Source organism: Empidonax traillii, unplaced genomic scaffold, assembly GCF_003031625.1.
Source record: "Empidonax traillii isolate 1590-97213 ecotype Southwest subspecies unplaced genomic scaffold, ASM303162v1 scaffold153:size895095, whole genome shotgun sequence".
Taxonomy (NCBI): Eukaryota; Metazoa; Chordata; class Aves; order Passeriformes; family Tyrannidae; genus Empidonax; species Empidonax traillii.
The window spans coordinates 254,125-271,582 of record NW_020955346.1 but is presented as its reverse complement, the minus strand read 5'-3'; the positions used below and the strand labels follow the sequence as shown (position 1 = coordinate 271,582).

The 17,458-nt window shown below is 36.2% G+C and overlaps 1 protein-coding gene across 1 annotated transcript in view; it reads right to left on the bottom strand.

Moving 5' to 3' along the window:
• LOC114057899 overlaps positions 1 to 17,458 on the bottom strand; it is a 111,298-nt gene that overhangs the window by 89,788 nt on the left and 4,052 nt on the right. The window contains exons 3-4 of the mRNA XM_027884700.1: positions 16,027 to 16,113; positions 8,393 to 8,443 (exon numbers count right to left, since the gene is read on the bottom strand). Of these exons, the coding sequence (XP_027740501.1) occupies positions 8,393 to 8,443; positions 16,027 to 16,113 (138 nt within the window). The remainder of the gene's footprint in view (positions 1 to 8,392; positions 8,444 to 16,026; positions 16,114 to 17,458) is intronic.

Here is a 17,458-nt window from a genome sequence, read left to right as displayed (position 1 = left end):
AATATTAATTACCACAGTACTAGCGTCCCCTCAGCCCTTCTAAGAGAGGATCAACTGTGCATTCCTTTGGTATCCGCATCACCTGTTTGGGTCTGTAAAGAATGCAAAATGAAGCCAAAAGTATTACCCCACTTTAATTATTATGGTAACTCTTAATTGACAGGAGTAAATTCACCCACACAGGGACAAAAATGTTATACTTTTCTGTAAGCTACTAAACTACAGAGGCCTGCAATATAAAGCAGAATTAAATTAAATTGTATTAAAGATGAACAATTAGTCAGAAATTATAAGAAAACCTAGTAGTCTTGACTCTGAATCTTCTGTCCTGGATTACATACTAAATCATGGGTTTTCATTCCCTCTGCAACACTGTCTTTTAAGAGGACAGGCAACAGAAACACCGTCTCTGGATGAGATGACTTGGAATGGCCCTGTCCCGCAACTATAGCTCAGGTCGGCTAATGCTGAATACAAAAGTAACCATATTTAAAATATTCAAGGAACCAAGCACCTTGGTTTTGTGACTATGTTTGTCATTAAATCGGTCGGTACTGGACTTCTGTATAATCAAGGTACAAAGATGAGAGAACACCATCAGTATGCATCAAATACCTTTCAGGCTTATATTTGGGATTGGTTCAAAACCCTTATGGTCTTAAATCTCTTCACTCTATCCTGTATACAGAATCATACTATCACAGAATTGTTTAGGTTGGAAAAGACCTCTAAGATCATTGAGTCCAATCATTAATCCAGCACTGCCAAGTCAACCACTAAACCGTGTCCTTAAAGCATCATATCTACACATCTTTTAAGTATCTCCAGGGAGGATTTTAAATACCTTGCTCCTATCCCTCACTGCCCACCAGCTCGAGATACTGAAATACTAGAGATTGCATACTAGAGATATGCTAGAGATACTGAAATACTCACACCTGAGTTTACAGAAACAGGTAAAAAAAGCGTATATTGGTTTAAGATACAGGATTGAAAAGTGTGTTTCCCTTCCTCCCTCATCCAACTTGTTCTCAAGTAAGCTTTACTGGAGGAGGATGGCCTTGAGCTGAAGGCACAGGGCAGGCTGCCAGGAAATCTGAGTTCTATTCCTGGCTCTCCCACAGATTTCCTTGGGCAAGGCAATTAACCTTGTGGAGTACACTTTCAATGGAGGTGAGGCCCAGCTTCTCTTTTTGCATTCATAGCATTTTCAATGATGAAAATGGAATTGTAGGAGCAAGAATAAGTGCTTATACTTTTCACAACCTGATATGTTTTCTCTGTCAAGTATTCAGATGAACAATTGCCAATAAATGTGCTAGCTAAAAAAAAACATAAGAATTCAAAAATTGCAGGTGCAAAAACGCCTTCCCAATGTTGCTGTGAACAGCCTCAGTGCTCAGTTTCCTCCTATGTAAAATGGGTAATGAGGCTTATAAAGTCAAAGTACACAGACAAACAGAAAACTAATTCTTCGAGTTCTTGAACATCCATTATCTGAGATCATAAAAAGGAAATAGCTCAGAATTTCAGTTTGCCTTTCTCTAGAGATGCTCTAATTTTACTTTCTGCATTTTTTGCCTGTTAAAATTTCCTCTCTGGACCTCAAACAGAATAAAATATTTTCCTTTAAGGAGTCTGAAATGTCAGCTGAAATAAAAATATTTTTTAGCTAAATTAGTATCTTTTAATATACATTAGCAGAAGTGGAAGTGAACTAGGGAATGAGTGAAATATCCTTTTGGTAGCACAAATGCATTTTAGAAAAGAAATATCATGGCTAAATTTTGTGTTGTAGTCTACTTCAAATAAATAGTGCCACATCTATTTATACCAACAACGAACAGGACTCCGAAATTCTAAGGAAGGACACTACTTCTTTGGACAGTCTTCTAAAGAAATGAAGACACATACCTCTCTGGACACTGGTGAGACAGCATATATTTTTAGTGACTTTTTTAGTGCACTTGTTGCAAGCATGTAAGATTTTTTTTCCTTTCCTAGAATGGTGAATTAAAAAAAACAACACAAAAGCAAATAAAAAAATGGCAAAAAAATGAGCATAGGAGAAAAAAATGAGTCATAGGAGAAAAGTTCAACAATCAATGCTTTTGTCAAAATTTTTAGGTTTTGAGAGATGATTTCTTTTACAGATCATCTCAACTGGAAAGTAAATTTATAGGTATAAAGCTTTTAAGGCTTTCAATTCATGCCCTTCATCCACTTCTTAAGTTTAGGAATTTTAAAGGAGAGAGGTCAATAGTCTGTTTTTCATAATTATAAAAGGCCCTTCAGGCTCTTTAGACAACTGAAACAACAAACCCTCTCAGGTGACTTTCTTGCCCACACAGATGTAAAACATGTTCAAGAAAGAAGGTATTTTATATTACCAAGTTACAAAATACTATCTATGACCTTCACAAAGGAGCTAAGACAGTTTAGAAGATTAAATTAACAGCAACATATGCAAATTATTATAACATGCTTCACACGAAGCAGTAACACCTCTCATATTGCATTCAAAATTTGTAAAGACTCAAAGTAACTTGAAGTGACATTATTCTTCCCAGTACAAGGAACAGAACTTTTATTTGTACTATCTTCTATAATTACAATTATATTTTCTAAAATTACATAAATAGTAACTTTTTCATTCATCATCCAATACATGTGACTTCAGTTTTACCTTAATCATGGTTTGCTCCAAACTGACCAGGTAGTAACTAATTTAAACAAAAACATGTTCTTGTAACAACAGAATCTCTATTAGAGATGCACAGCTAAGCACCACATCAAAGGGGGGAATCTCTCTAGATAGGTTTTGCTATCTGGAAGTCATATATGTGCCATTTTATTTTTAGGTTATCTTCCATAGTGTCAAAAGATTGCAATCTCCAGATGAGAATTCACTACAACTATAACAAAGTCCAACTATAGCTCCAGTCAAACCTTTAGGGCAGGATGAACTATCATCTCAGAACATCCCTCTCTCTCTCTATCACCTAGTGAGGAAGCGTGCATGACTTTAAGCACCTCCTTAAAGACCATGACTTCATATGATACAAAAATGACTGCACTGCATGAGAAATAAGAAAAATTAGTTAAATGGCTTCACATCACAGAGTACGTCACTATCAGACATAAACTTGACTTGGTACGCAAAGACTCAATATGGCCAAGAAATATTGTCAAAAGATTGCTGAGTTTTCTGAGGCAACGAGATTCTCTTGATATGTATTTCTTCAAAATTCAGAACCTCATTTTTAAAATCTTACAAGTCAATGAGCATTAGGAGTTCTTGCTCTGCCACAGGCCTTTTGGAACTTCTGGCGCAGAAAAATCTTGCCAATTCCACGTTTAAGGTTTGGTATCTATGCAAAAATTGCACTGGGAAATAATCTGAAGAACAGCTTAAACTGACTTTCCGTATAAAGTGAAATTCTGCCCTCATTGAAAAAGGAAGCTTCAAAAATTACTGTGTTCATAGAAGGGTTTGGGTTGGAAGGGACATGGAACATCACCTAGTTTCAACACCCCTGCCATGGTCAGGGACACCTTTGACCAGACAAGGTTGCTCAGAGCCCCATCCAACCTGGCCTTGAACACTCCCAGGGATGGGGCATCCACAGCTCCTCTGAGCAAACTGCTCCAGGGTCTCACAACCCCCATAGTAAAGAATTTCTTCTGAAAACCTTACATAAACCCACCCTCTTGCAGTTGAAAGCCATTCCCCCTTGTCCTATCGCTACAGGCCCTTGTAAAAAGTCTGTCTGTGGCTCTCTTGTAGCCCCCTTTAGGTACCAAAGGCTGCTCTAAGGTCTGCCCAAAGGCTTTTCTAGGCTTTCAGCTTGTCCAGATGATTGTGATTGGATCAGATTAAACTTCTGCTTAAGAAAATTAAGTTAATTTCTGATTATCTTTTATCATCTATCAACCTGAAATGTGCTGTATGTACTATCTACCAGAAAATAAAATTGTTGAAAGAGAGATAAGTTTTCTGAACAAGTCCCAGTTGTTACTTTGGCATCAGTGATGAGATGCACAAGTGGATATTTCACACACACCCTGCATGTCACTGGTCAAGGAAGTCACCATCTTCTGCTGTCACAATCATGCAGATCCTAGAATTTCACCTATCCATCCTTTAAAACAGCTACATGGCATGGCATCAGCCATCTCTCCTCCTCACCCAAGTCCTGCTCAAGGCTATAAAAACTCTGGACCATTCCTTGGAGATTTGGAGCAATTTTGCTACGCCATGTAGAGAGTCTGTGGCTCAGTTTAAATAATGTGGAAATGCCCAAAAATTCTACCTAAAGACATAACACAAACACTGCAAATTAAAAACAAATACCCTTTTAAGCATCAACTTCAGAACTAGGTTTCAGGTTTCTCCATTAAACTGATGCCTGAGAGTACTAGAAGCCTATGAGATTTCCAGGGCTTTTAGATGCACTTCTTTGGAACAAACAGCAAAGTAATTGATTACTTAGTCTCCTGATCTACTCATAAACCTTCAGCCTTTTGCTTTCAGTGAAATTATAGGCATACACAAATTAAATAAATAAAATAAAATAAAAAACCTTTGATGGCTCTTTACAAAGGGCTCTGTGAAGCCATGAGCAAGACCGTTGCTGATTTCATGAGCAGCAGCATCAGACCTCAGTGGCAAACACCTGGCACTGATGAAGTCAATGACAAACCCTTCACTGACTTTTGGGAATGTGAATCTCCATGGCTATGAATTCGACTTTATGCCTGTGCTACATAAAATAATTCTGCTAATGAAAACCAGATTGCTTCATAGCCTTTTTCAAGCATCAAAGGCTATAGTGTACAATATGGACCACAGGAGAAAAAAAAGCTGGTGCTGAGGACCTAAGTTCCACACTATGCACCTTTCAAGGGGTTTTTATTTCACTCTAGCCTAGTTCTATGGGTTGAATGTCTACCAGACTGCACTTCTGCAGCACATCTTCCAATTTTGTTTCATTTGAAAGTAGTCCAGCCAATGAGCTCTGGGACTGCTACACAATGCATACAGTAAGTGGGGAAAATTAGGAGATGCATTTCCAAAGCACACTCATGACTTAACAGACTAATGTAGATACATCCAAAGAGCCCAGAATATATCAGTGCAATTAAACATCTAAAATTAAGGAGTACCAAGGTCCCCCTGAAGAGGGTTAATAGGTAGTAGGACTTACAGCTTTCAGTAAATTTCACATTTGCAGCAACCTACTGTGAAGATCAGTTTTAAACCAGCAGGCACCGTGTTTCTTCCAAATATGTTCATTTCCCACCTACTTGACCTTGTTACATTCACGACTTTTATTCAATTAGCTCTCCACATTTAGAAGGCTTTTCTATGTAGCTAAATATTTTATTTGCAGAAGATTCTGTTGATCTTTAGTATCTTTTCTATTGATGAGGGTCTTCTTTCCTTTGACAACTTTGCAAAGTACACATTATTGCATTAAAAAGATCATCTGATGTCTCATATGCTTGCGATAAATTGGGAACCTTACCCTCTTCACTTGGGCTCTCCCTCCCCCTTCTCAGTTTTATACTAGTCAAACAAGATTCACTTCTCTTCTAAAAAATAATATATAAATAAATATACTGTGAGTCACAAACATTAAATACTTAATTTGAACCAGCAGAAAGACCAGCTACCGGAATTCTACCGTGGTCTGTAAGCTCATATGTCTCTGCATGTGCATATTGAAGGAAACAGCAGAAATAATACTTTACAATTTGATGAACAACATATGACAGAGAACCTCCAGGGTTACAAACTTAGGAAAATACCTGCCATGCAGAATTTTGCCCTCTCCAATAAAAAAACAAACCAAACCAAACCAACAACAACAAAAACAAAACAAACAAACAAAAAATATAAAGAAAACCAACAAACACTCTATATACTCCTTACTTTCGCTAATTCTGAACTGTCATCATTAAGGTTTGATACATAAATACACTGGATTAAGAAGAACATAATCATTAATTCAACTGAAGTATGGATGATAAAAAGGGATGTTTTCAGAGTACATGTTGGATGTCTAAACAGAAAGGATGATTCTGTACCATCTGCTTTCAGGCAGAATCCTCCCTTGATTTCAAATACAAACTTTACTTATAGCTGGCAACATATTGGCTAATAATTTAACCACATTTCTTTTTGGAGGAAAATATAACATCACTCTCTATTTTGTCGTGTACAGAGAAGGAAGCCATGAAGTTAATTTAAACTGGAAAGAGTTTGAGAGGGGGGGAAAAGCATATTTGATTATAATGGTCTGTAAAATTATCTCAATGTAACCTGTAGATAGGAGCATTATCTCCAAAAATCACAAGAAGCAATCATATAGTTGGAATAAGAAAATAAAAAGACTACACTTTTCAACAGGCACAACAGCAAAGTAAAAACGAGTTTTAAAATATATATTAGTTTCAAAAAAATGAACAAAACTGTTGTAAGTACTGGTCTCACAGTAAAGTAATGCACACATCTACTAGATAACCAGTAATTCCCATTTTGGCAAATCAGATTCCTCACCTGACAAACAGCCCATTCCATACTGAATGCTCCATTGACACTGCCCATTCTTTCTTCCCCATAAAGATACAAACATAAAAGCGAAACAAGATGCTATAAGCGCTGTATTTAGCCCTTTTCACGGAAAACTCGCCTTAGTTTCTAACTATGAGTGCTCAGAAGAGAAAAATCTTTTTAACACTTTAGACTGCTGCCTTTTCCCTCTTCCCCAAACTCTTGAACCATCCCTATTCACCTGTCACACATTCCTAATTCAGTAGGGATGATCTGCCTGCTATAAATTATTTACTCTTATAGACCAGAGTCTGTTTGCCCTGGGATTGCACCCAAGGTGAAGATCAAGCAAGCAACACTCAGCATCCACATGTGCAAGGTTTGAGCCAGATGGGAGGAAGCAGACAGGAGCTGATCCATGTTTTACTGCACTTGGCATTTGCCTTCTGCAAGCTACTTACGAGAGGATCACCAGCACAGGTATGTTTTGATAAACCTTTTTTTTTTTTTCTAAAGCCAATGAGCTTCTTCATATCCCTGAAAACTGCCTGACTTGAAAACTACAGGTATAAGCAACTCATCTAGTATGTAGTGGTTTGTTTTCTCCAGAGAAATAACCTGGGGTACGCTATCACTGGACACAGTGGACAACACTATGCAACTAGGTCTTGAAGTGACTGTTAAAGCTAACTTTCCTGTGTTCAGCTGCTGATATTATTGAGAACCTCAGTTGTAGTTCTCAGTACCTTCTGGTGTTGTTTAGGCTTTTGCAAGCATATACTATTACAGGTCTGTAAAAGCTATGCAAAAGAACTGAACAAAATGAGGGGGAAAATGACAGGACTGCAGAGAAGAAAGAGAATGCAGAGTGAAAAAAGGGATTAAAATTGAGAGGGTGGGGGTGGATTTGAAAAAGAAGTTTAAAGAAAAATGTTGACTAGGTAAAGGGAAAGGGAACTGGAAAAGGGAAATCAGAAATATTAACTTGTGATAGAGCACACAGCCACACCTTTGTATCTTCTAATACCCAATCATGTTTTCCAAGTGACATCCCAATCACTTTTCTTATGAAAGCCCACGCATAAGTAAAAGACATGAAGATGAGAGGTACACAAGCAGACTCTCATTAGCTGTAAACATCAGTGAAAACACAGAATTTCAAGTATCCAAGACTGAAATATTTCCATGGTCAAAGAATAAAAACACGTGTCTGATAGACATATCTACAGACTAAATGGGGCCAGGTAAAGCGGAAACTTTTAATGAAACGTATTACCAGTCACTACAAATATATGAGGCATGAAAACAGCTCCGAATGGAAAAAATAAATTCGAAGTGCAAGTATCCTGCTGTTCATCTGTACTCTTTCTTGCTGGATTTAAGGAAAATATGCATGTTTCCAGGCAATGTAGGACAAAGACATTTTGGGTTTTAAACATTATCTTGTGCACACTACATCTGAATCTTATCTCCTTCTGATGTCTGATAGTGCCCCTTTAACCTTTGTTACTCAATTACTGAACAGTTATCTCATTGTTACTCTCTTTTGAAGGAAGAGTTGTGCCTTTTTTCATGCTGATAAGAGACACATAAACATTCACTCCCAGCAAACATTTAATTGTAAAATGTCTTGAGCAAACTACCAGAGTCTAAAGGTAGGAAGCTGTGGTTAACTTCTCTGCTATCTTAACCCTTTAGTCAATCCACCAGAACAAACAGACACAGAAGATGGACGCTCTTTTTTTACAAATGAAACAGAAATTATTGTTCTCTAAAAGAATGTACTTAATAACATGGTTATAACACAGCAAATAAACCTGGAAGTGAAATACCTACCCATTTTCTGGGCCGGCCTCTGGGTCGCTTTTCACCAGTGGCTTCTGCTCCCTGTAAAGGGAAAAGAAATACAGCATATTTTATACCTCAGCATTACTTAATAGCCTCGGTAACTAGGAATTCCTTTCCTGTAACATTAGCTACAGTTATATCTCTTGGGTGGCACCAGGCCCCCTGCCTAATCTATGTGTTTTCTGGTAGAATGTGATTATGTTCTTTTTTCTGACATTTCATAGCCGGTGTGGCCAGGCAATGCCTCACTGCTGCCCAAGGGTGCCCCCAGTCCTAACCCACACTGTATCCAAGGGCATGGAGGAGCATGGCCACCCACACCCAGCTGCTCAGAGTCCACAGCAGAGCCCGGGTGCCCGGACTTAGGCCAGCCATGGAACGTGCAGGCTGAGAATGGGAATGCAGGTCAGTCTGGAAACCTGAAAAACCCCAGAAACATCAAATCTAGTCTTTCACAGGCTATCAAAAAGTACTTGAAGTTACTAAATTAAAAATACAGCCTGTTTCAAGCCTGGTCAAAGCAGTTTATAGCACCTCTAATTCCTTTTTTAGTCTCACTATGTTCATGCATGAAATGGATTAGGACAGAATATCACCCCAAACATGTCTGTGTTCATATTGGGAAATAACTTCTCTACTTTTCACTTGAAGTTTTCCAGGTAAAGGCACAGCCTTCAGCTGTAAGTAAACCTTTTACTGTCCAAAACACACCTTTCCTTTCCAGCATGGAAAGGGCCCTAAAAGTGACAGCTATATTTATGGAAGCCCAGCGGTTGTTCCTAGAGCTTAACGTAAAGGAAATATGGGTCCTCTTACAAACTCTTCCATTAATTTACTGTGTGACATCGTGAATAGTACTACTACTAATACTACTACTTATGCACTGCACTAAAATACATACAGAGTTTGAAATGAAAAACTCAGGTTATTTTCTCTAGATAATCTATGCCCATCCATACACAACACCAGGTAAATAATCCTGTTCCACTGAGGGTTATGAAGATTTTGCCACTACCTGTAGTCAGGGCAGAATTTGCCACATACAAAGTCCCCAAGAATGAAGACTTCTAATACACGTGAATCGCTTTTCTTTTTCTCCAGTTAACTGTATGTGTATTTGATTTGCCCTTAGAAATCAACTGTGCCATTAAATAAATCACCTGCTGGTCAATCTCTGTAACATATACTGTAACCTAATGCTGTGTAAATCGGATCTCTCTAAAAGAGAACCTGAGCTGAGGAACTAGTGGAGGAATCTCTACCAAAAAGAACTGCCCTGTGAGTTAAACGCAATTACTTTGAAATAAATACCTTGCCAATAAGAAAGCTGTGAAAAATAAAATTCACACTCCTAAAGGGCAAAATTATCACTCAGACTTGTTAAAAGAGTAAACTTGAGCTTTAATCGTTTATACCAGTGTTACATGTAAAGTGAAACCCTCTTATGAGAATACTTGTTAAAGTGCATTTACTATATCCTGTAGCTGTCTATTGCAGAGTTTTGTTTCCTATAAGAGTTCATTTCTTTATACCTTGTAACGTGACGGATGCAAAAAAAAAAAAAAGATGTGATTTAGTTTTGATAAGCTTTAGCCCCATGCATCTATGTTTAGTTCATGAAACACTGGACATAAATCTTAAAAGAAAATATTGGTTAAAATTGTTCTTAACAAATCAACACCTGACATGTTATCAAAGCACTAATGCCATTTATTTTCTTCTATGCATTACCACATCTGAAGGAAAGATCCTTTTCCAAAACTCTATTAAAAAAGGCATTATTAAAAAAGAATTAACTTTTTGGAAACAAAACCTACTTTGTCTCACAATTAAAGTTCCTACAAACCTGACACAAATTGTAACTTTAACTACAGCGCATAATCTACTTATCTAGTCTCTAGAAAGCGAACATGAGAGATTTCTCTGAATAACTAATCTTTGCCTCCTGCTATAAACTGTCCCACAGTGTGGCCACTTGCCATGAGCAGTGCTGTGCTTTACCACTGAGGACGGTCCATGTCGGAAGTGGCTGGTGTTCCTGCTGGCTAGTTTGGGTATCAGTTTGTCAAGTGCTTGGGGACCTTTCAATTGAAAGGCACTAAATTCCTGCTGTATATGACTTCTACCTCATGTTAGAAGAAAAACATTTCCACAGTATTTATCAAAACTAAATCTTTCCCAGAGGTGAGCTGAGCAAACAGTCAGGCATGCCAGAGATGATGTCTTGATACAGAGCAATTCTGTAAGCAAAGAGCAAGATTTTCACAGACTAAACTGCAGAAAATGAATGACAAGAACCTCCAAAGTGGATGTTTGCATGTCCTTTCCAAGAGAAGAGAAAGACAAAACACTTCTGGAACAACAAAAAGGAGTAGTGCCAGTACAGTGGTAATGATAAAGTCATGAAGTTTAGGAAAATACTCCAATTCTTTCTCCCTACATTGTTTTTTAGTTTGCATTTTGCAAACACAGCTTCTATATTTTCCAACAGCACAAGAATGTCTTCTAGTTTAAGCACTTGAAATGTTTTACTGCATATCAGATCAATAATACAATGTTTCTCCATATAACGTTCAATTAAGAGAAGGAATACATAAGTGCCCAAACACTGCCTTTCCTCTGCACAGGTATTTGCATTATTAGAAACACATCAGTCTGTTGGCTTTCGCTTTAATTGAAGTGTTGCCTCTGAAGCTAGGGGCAAACCCAGAGAGAGTGACATGTCACTCAAAGGTGGTGTTTAGTCAGGGGTTTTTTAACATTTGGTGTTATGTTATGAGGCATGACTTTGCTCCATACAGCTAAAATGTGAAATCACCAGACTTTAAGAAGGGCTGGGTATGTTATCAAACAAAAAACATGTTCCAAGAAAAAACATGAAATTTCTTATAAACTATAATATGAATACAACGATTTTGATATGTCACATTTTAGGAACAAAATTAAATTGATCCACTTTTAAGGACAGGATCTATGTGGGAAATGTTTTTTATTTGTCCCAGGTGAGAAAGATTGCCATTCCAATTACTGCTGTCTGGAAGCGAGCTAACAGACTCCAGGCAGATTTGCAATCCACCTAAGCCCTGTACCACAGGTCCATCAAACTCTGATTACAAATAGCTCCAGTCAACCCTTGGACTTGACTGCCCATCATCTCTGCTTCCTTGTTGCAAAAATGCGCTGTGCCCAAGCAGAAACTGAGGCTGTACTACTGAAAGCAATTATCAAGACAAGACAAGTATAAATAATTGAGTGGCTATAAAGCACTCTTTGGGCATCTATCCTTTGTCAAGGAAGACCTCAAATGCAACAGAATCCAAATCTGAAGAACTCTATCCACTTTGCAAACTGATCTGCTGGGATCTCAAACAAAATGTGTCAGAGCTTTAAGTCAGGTGAAATAAGCAAGAGTTTGGGAGGAAGATCACTGTTACTAAACCATGTCAAAACACTTGCAAAGGAACGTGTCCCTCTCAAAAAAAAAAAAAAAAAAAAAAAAAAAAAAAAAAAAAAAAAAAAAAAAAAAAAAAAAAAAAAACACAACAACCAAAAAAAACAACCCCACAGTCATTTAGTAAAAATAAAACTCTTAAAAAAAAAAACTTTTGCATTGGATAAATGCAAAAATATCACATTTTCCTGCAAAAATATCCTGCTTCATCCATTTTAATTCTAAGCAAGAGTCTTTTGCTTTCCCCATCTTGCTCAGAATACCTGATTTTGAGATCTCTTCTTTTTCAGTGCAATAATCATGCTACAATCACTTGATAAATCTGACTGTATTTTCCCTTTAAACCTGTAATGACTGGTTTGGTGAAAATGAAAGAAGCACAGGGAAGATTTTTGTGAATGAATGTAAGGCAGAGTCCTGGTCACATGCACTTAGCTGGTTTGCTGTTTTTCTGTTTGTTGTTTGTTTTTTTTTACCTTTGGACTGCTTAACCCAGGGACATGCACTTCTACATACCAAACTCTGGCCATGTAATGCAGAGACAGTAGCAAGTATAGTCACACACAGGATCAAAAGTTCTGATTTTCAGAAGACTATCAAGCTCTGTAGGTATTTTCAGTGTATCTCACTACACTAATAACTACAACAAAACTCAACATATTTCAACTGAAGGTAAATTTTACTGAAGAGCTCTTACCATTATATATTCCTGAGACAATCCCTTGACAATTTCTTGAAAGACAAAAACATAGTATCTATCACTTCTTTTTTTAACCTCGCAAATGTGTTTCCTGCTTCCAATCAGGAGAATATTTATGCCTATACAGTATTTTTGCCAAGCCAAACTACAGCAGCTAAAGAAAGAAAAGCCCTTGAAAGGGAAATTTGATGGGCTGGGAACACAGCTCAGTCGAATACATAAAACTCAAATACAGAACACCCAGGAAATTAAAAAGGAAGATCCCCACCAGCATCTTCCTGGAAAACTAGTTGTATTTTAGGGGAAAGAAAAACCACTTCACATTTTGCTCTTTTTTTACACATATTTCTAATTAATAACAGAATAACTTGTTTAAAGACCCAGATGACAACCCAACTGTGGGGAGTTAAGTGCAAGATGATCAGGAATCTTTTTCATCTATCTCTTCTCATCTGCTAACACATTGTGTTCCTTCTGTTTGTGAAAATTAAACAATTGAGAAATGGTTTGGTCTTCTATAAAACACAGTTTACCTTCTGTGTCCAATTCATAACAAGTTAGACATGGGTGATGTGCAAGGCTTAAAAAAAAAAAAAGGCATATTACCTAAAATTAGAGTAATTGCCACATTATTAGCTGTTCAGTTAGTTTTGCAACATTCTGTATGCATTGTCAAGTTTCACACTGCTAGTTTCCTACCCAGCAGTTTGTTTTCAGATGCCCCAAGGCCAGTTTACTAAGACCAAACATAAGCTCTGAAAACTTAAAAAAAAAAATAACAAAACAACAAAAAAATCCTGTCAACCAAGAAATTTTAAATACACAACACAACCATGATTCCAGGGTAAATTGTCCATCAGCTGATTTAAAGGTATTTCCTTTTTAAAGTACAGCAAAACAAAGCTCCAGCTCTGGAGTATTTTTAACTCACTGCCAATGTGCAATACATTTTTAATTGTGATGTGTAATGCTTTGCAAGAGAACACCCCATCAATTAATCATGAGTGCCTTCTTATGGCTGCTTGGTGGGTTCTCCTGGTCAACGTTTATGTAACATGTTGTGAACACTCTAAAGCATTTCAATGAGCTCCCTTTGAAACACACATTATTCTTTAGAAATTCCAGCAAATTCCAGTTGGGTGTATAGTACACCCAGGTTCACATGTAGAGGGACTTAAGCTAAGATACACAGGTCTCTTTTAAGAGTTGAGACAGGCTGGAGAAAATCCTAATAAATCTATGCATGCATATGTATGTGTAAATATGTTTACCTCAAAATCAAACATAAATCCTTTTTTTTAGAGGTGATACCCTCACCACCAAATGAAGCTTTCCTACAGTGCCAAAACATTCCCAGGCATAGTACTGTCAAAAAAACTATTGGAATTAATATTACATTAAAAGATACTTTGAGATGCCTGGTGAGAAGCTGAACCATTTTAGAAAGGGTCAATTATCAATTTGGAAAAAGTTAAAATATTTATTTGAAATGGGATCCCAGTCGCTTTCTTCTAGTAAGGCTTTATAAGTGTTTTATGTTTTAGAGGATTTATCAAACATTTATATGCTTTATCTACAAACCTAGAAACCAGTAAGACTTGTAATTACATACCCCTCAAAGATTTTTTTTTTTATTATAAAAAAAGACACGTGGTCTTTGGTCAGTTTTTTACATTAGCAACACCCAAAAGGGTTTGCTTTAATTACAGCAGTAACTTGATGCATTCTGAAAATCAAAATGTTACAAGGAAATTGCTCAGTTTGTAAATTAGATTAAGAAAACACAACTATGTACCAGAATCATCTGGAAAACTCTAGACTTGATGAACCTACACATAGATGAATGTTTCAAGTTATTTTCCATTTATACTGATTTCCAAATAACTCATGTAAATGAAACAATGTTAGTATTTCTTTTAGAAGAATCTTTTAAAAACACATTTCTATGAATTACTTAAAATCTAATCTTATTACAAATATTTCTCCTAGGAAAGCCAACGCTACTAGGAGTAATATTTAAAATACTAATGCTCACATTTGGATTTGCTAGACTAATTAAAAAAATGATCCTCTTCTCATGAGTGACATTTAAACTATTTTAAAGTAAATCTGAGGAATGCTTTTACTGTCCAAAGGAAAAAAAAACCCTTACAGATTAAGCACATTACCTTAAGAATGACTTTGACATATTTTAAATACTTAACCTGTAAAGCATTTTTTAGTAATTCGTGAATTTTTTGATAGAATATACTAGTTTTTTTTTCCAGCCCAGAAAATAATAAAAAAAATAATTAAAAATCTGAATTTAAAGAGTTGGAAAATTCACACAAATGTTGAAAACATCTTAAACAAAACAGACATGAAGCCACAGTCACCTCCTAACGATTTAATATTTATCAGTAGTTGCTACAGTAATTTATAACACTGAAAACTATAAACTGAATTCTGGGCAGTACCATAGGCAAATGAACCATAATTAGATGAGGACAAAAATACCTTTCAGATAGGTTTTGTCACACACCTTGAAAGATACTGACACATCTAAACTCTACAGTTCACTACCAGATTTTGGAAGCTTTTGTTTCCTATTTAGTACCTGTAAATTAGTGCTAAGTGCTGTATAACCATCAATATAAACCAAATTTCCCATATTTGTTTTCAAGCCTATACACAACTATTTCTCTTCCCTAAAATATTTCCTAGAGAATGTTATTATTTGCCTTGACACTATAGTTTTTTAATGCTGTGTTTTCCCCAATTCAAATGAAATTAAATTACTATATTTGTGATGTAAAGTCCATGCAGTAAATACAGTGACTTCAGAGAGCTTCTATAGCTAATTCAGAACTAACAGAATAAAAGTTTGCTCCCATTATGAAGCAGAAGTAGTGGTTCAGAAGACTAACAACACTTCCAGTAAAAGTCTCTTTGAAACTGATTACTAAACAAGATACAGCAGGCTTTTACTGTAACTCACAGTTTACTTTAGCATCACATTTTAAAGCTGTAAATTTCAATATATGCACTTATTTCCATCAACACGTAATTGGATTTACTTCTAATTAACCTATGTTTGACAAAGCACTCAGCTTTAATATACAGATTTAGTCTGTAGCAGTAACAACTGTAAGTGGGCAAGAAATTAATCTTCCTCTTACAAAAACTGTAATGAAGAAAATAATATCCTTAATATTGATTTCCTTACTAGATTCAGGACATCTCAATGGTTTCTCACCAAATACATTGCGTTATTTCACTAACCTGTACACTACTCAAAAAGCAAGATGCCCTTATATGTTCCATACTTTGGGTCTTCATGATAACTCTAATTTTAAAAATGCAAAATTCATGCTTTATGTAGCTTCCATTATTAAAAGGGTTCCAACCCCACAGTTCATAGCCTAAATGACTGGATTTTTTCCTACCAGCTGATGAAAAACCAGCATTAGTAAGTCCCTTTAATAATCTCACCTTCTGAGCTGCTTTAGAGGGACTCTTGTTTTTGCTTCCTTTGGGTCTTCCTCTTGGTCTTTTAGGAGATGGTTCACCAGTTGGTTCCTAAACACAGGAAAACATGCTATTGTGGCAAAAGGCAACAACTAACTCAGAAGATCTGAAGAATAAACTATAACAGAAGTTGCTTAAAACATATGAATTAATAGTATAAATAACATAATATTAAAAATGTAACATGAAAAATTAAATAACTCCAGTTAAAACAAAAATAAACACTTTTGCACAATAAAAGAGTTTAACTTCCCTTAAAATTGCATAAAAAAAACTTTGAAAATTTTGCATATTCTAACATGTAAGTTATAGAAGGAAACACATTTTTTAAAAATAGCTTTTGATTTCCCTCATATAAAAATGGTTATTCACCAAATAGTACAGTTACCCATTTAATTGCAATTGCATTTCATTATAGCAAGACAGAATCATAACATGTAGCTTCTAGCACAAACTTTCTTTTGGGAAAAAAGTTAAATACCAGATTATACTGTAAAGTAAGCTGAGACTATTTCTCCCTCAAGGCCACAAATATTGGGAAGGGGGGATTTTTTTCTGTTGTTCTGCAGTCGGCATTATATTCACACCTATTCTAAAGATAATTCATTTGTATTAAAATGCAAATGCAAGAGTTTCTTCAAATATGAAAACAGTAAGCCAAAAAAACTCTACCAAAGAAAAATCTGAAACAAAACTCCAACTCTACAATGAGTTGACAGGAACACTGACTATTTTAGCTATTTTCTTAACTAGTTCCTTTGCCCAACAGTAAATATCCAGTCCTTAAACCTGAGTATGAATTACTAAGAGTTTGGATTCCAAATATTTATTCAGTGAATCATAAACACTATAAAACTCTTCTAGTCTTAAATATTATACATTTCATTCAGGTTACAGGATATGGTAAAACTAATTAAATGCAGTTTGCTAACTTAAACCAGTTTAAACCCCTTCAGCTTTTATAATTCCCGGATAGGTTAAGGGGACGCTGGCGAGAGGACTCCCCAAGTGCTCCAGCTCAGTGGTGAGCCTCGCAGGCACTGCACATCTGGGCTGAGCACGTTGAAGGAGACGCGCTTTTCTTTCACTTCCATACATTCAAATACTATAGGAGGAAAAAAAAATATAAAAGAAAAAAAAGGGCACACACACACAACACACAAAAAAAAAAAAAAAAAAAAAAAAAAAAAAAAAAAAAAAAAAAAAAAAAAAAAAAAAAAAAAAAAAAAAAAAAAAAAAAAAAAAAAAAAAAAAAAAAAAAAAAAAAAAAAAAAAAAAAAAAAAAAAAAAAGGGGAGTCCTGGCGCAAGTCCGCAGGGCCGGAGGTGCCGGCTGCCGGGGCTGAGCGAGGGCAGCCAGAGGGTGAAGCGGGAAGGGGGTCAGAGCCCACAGCTGGT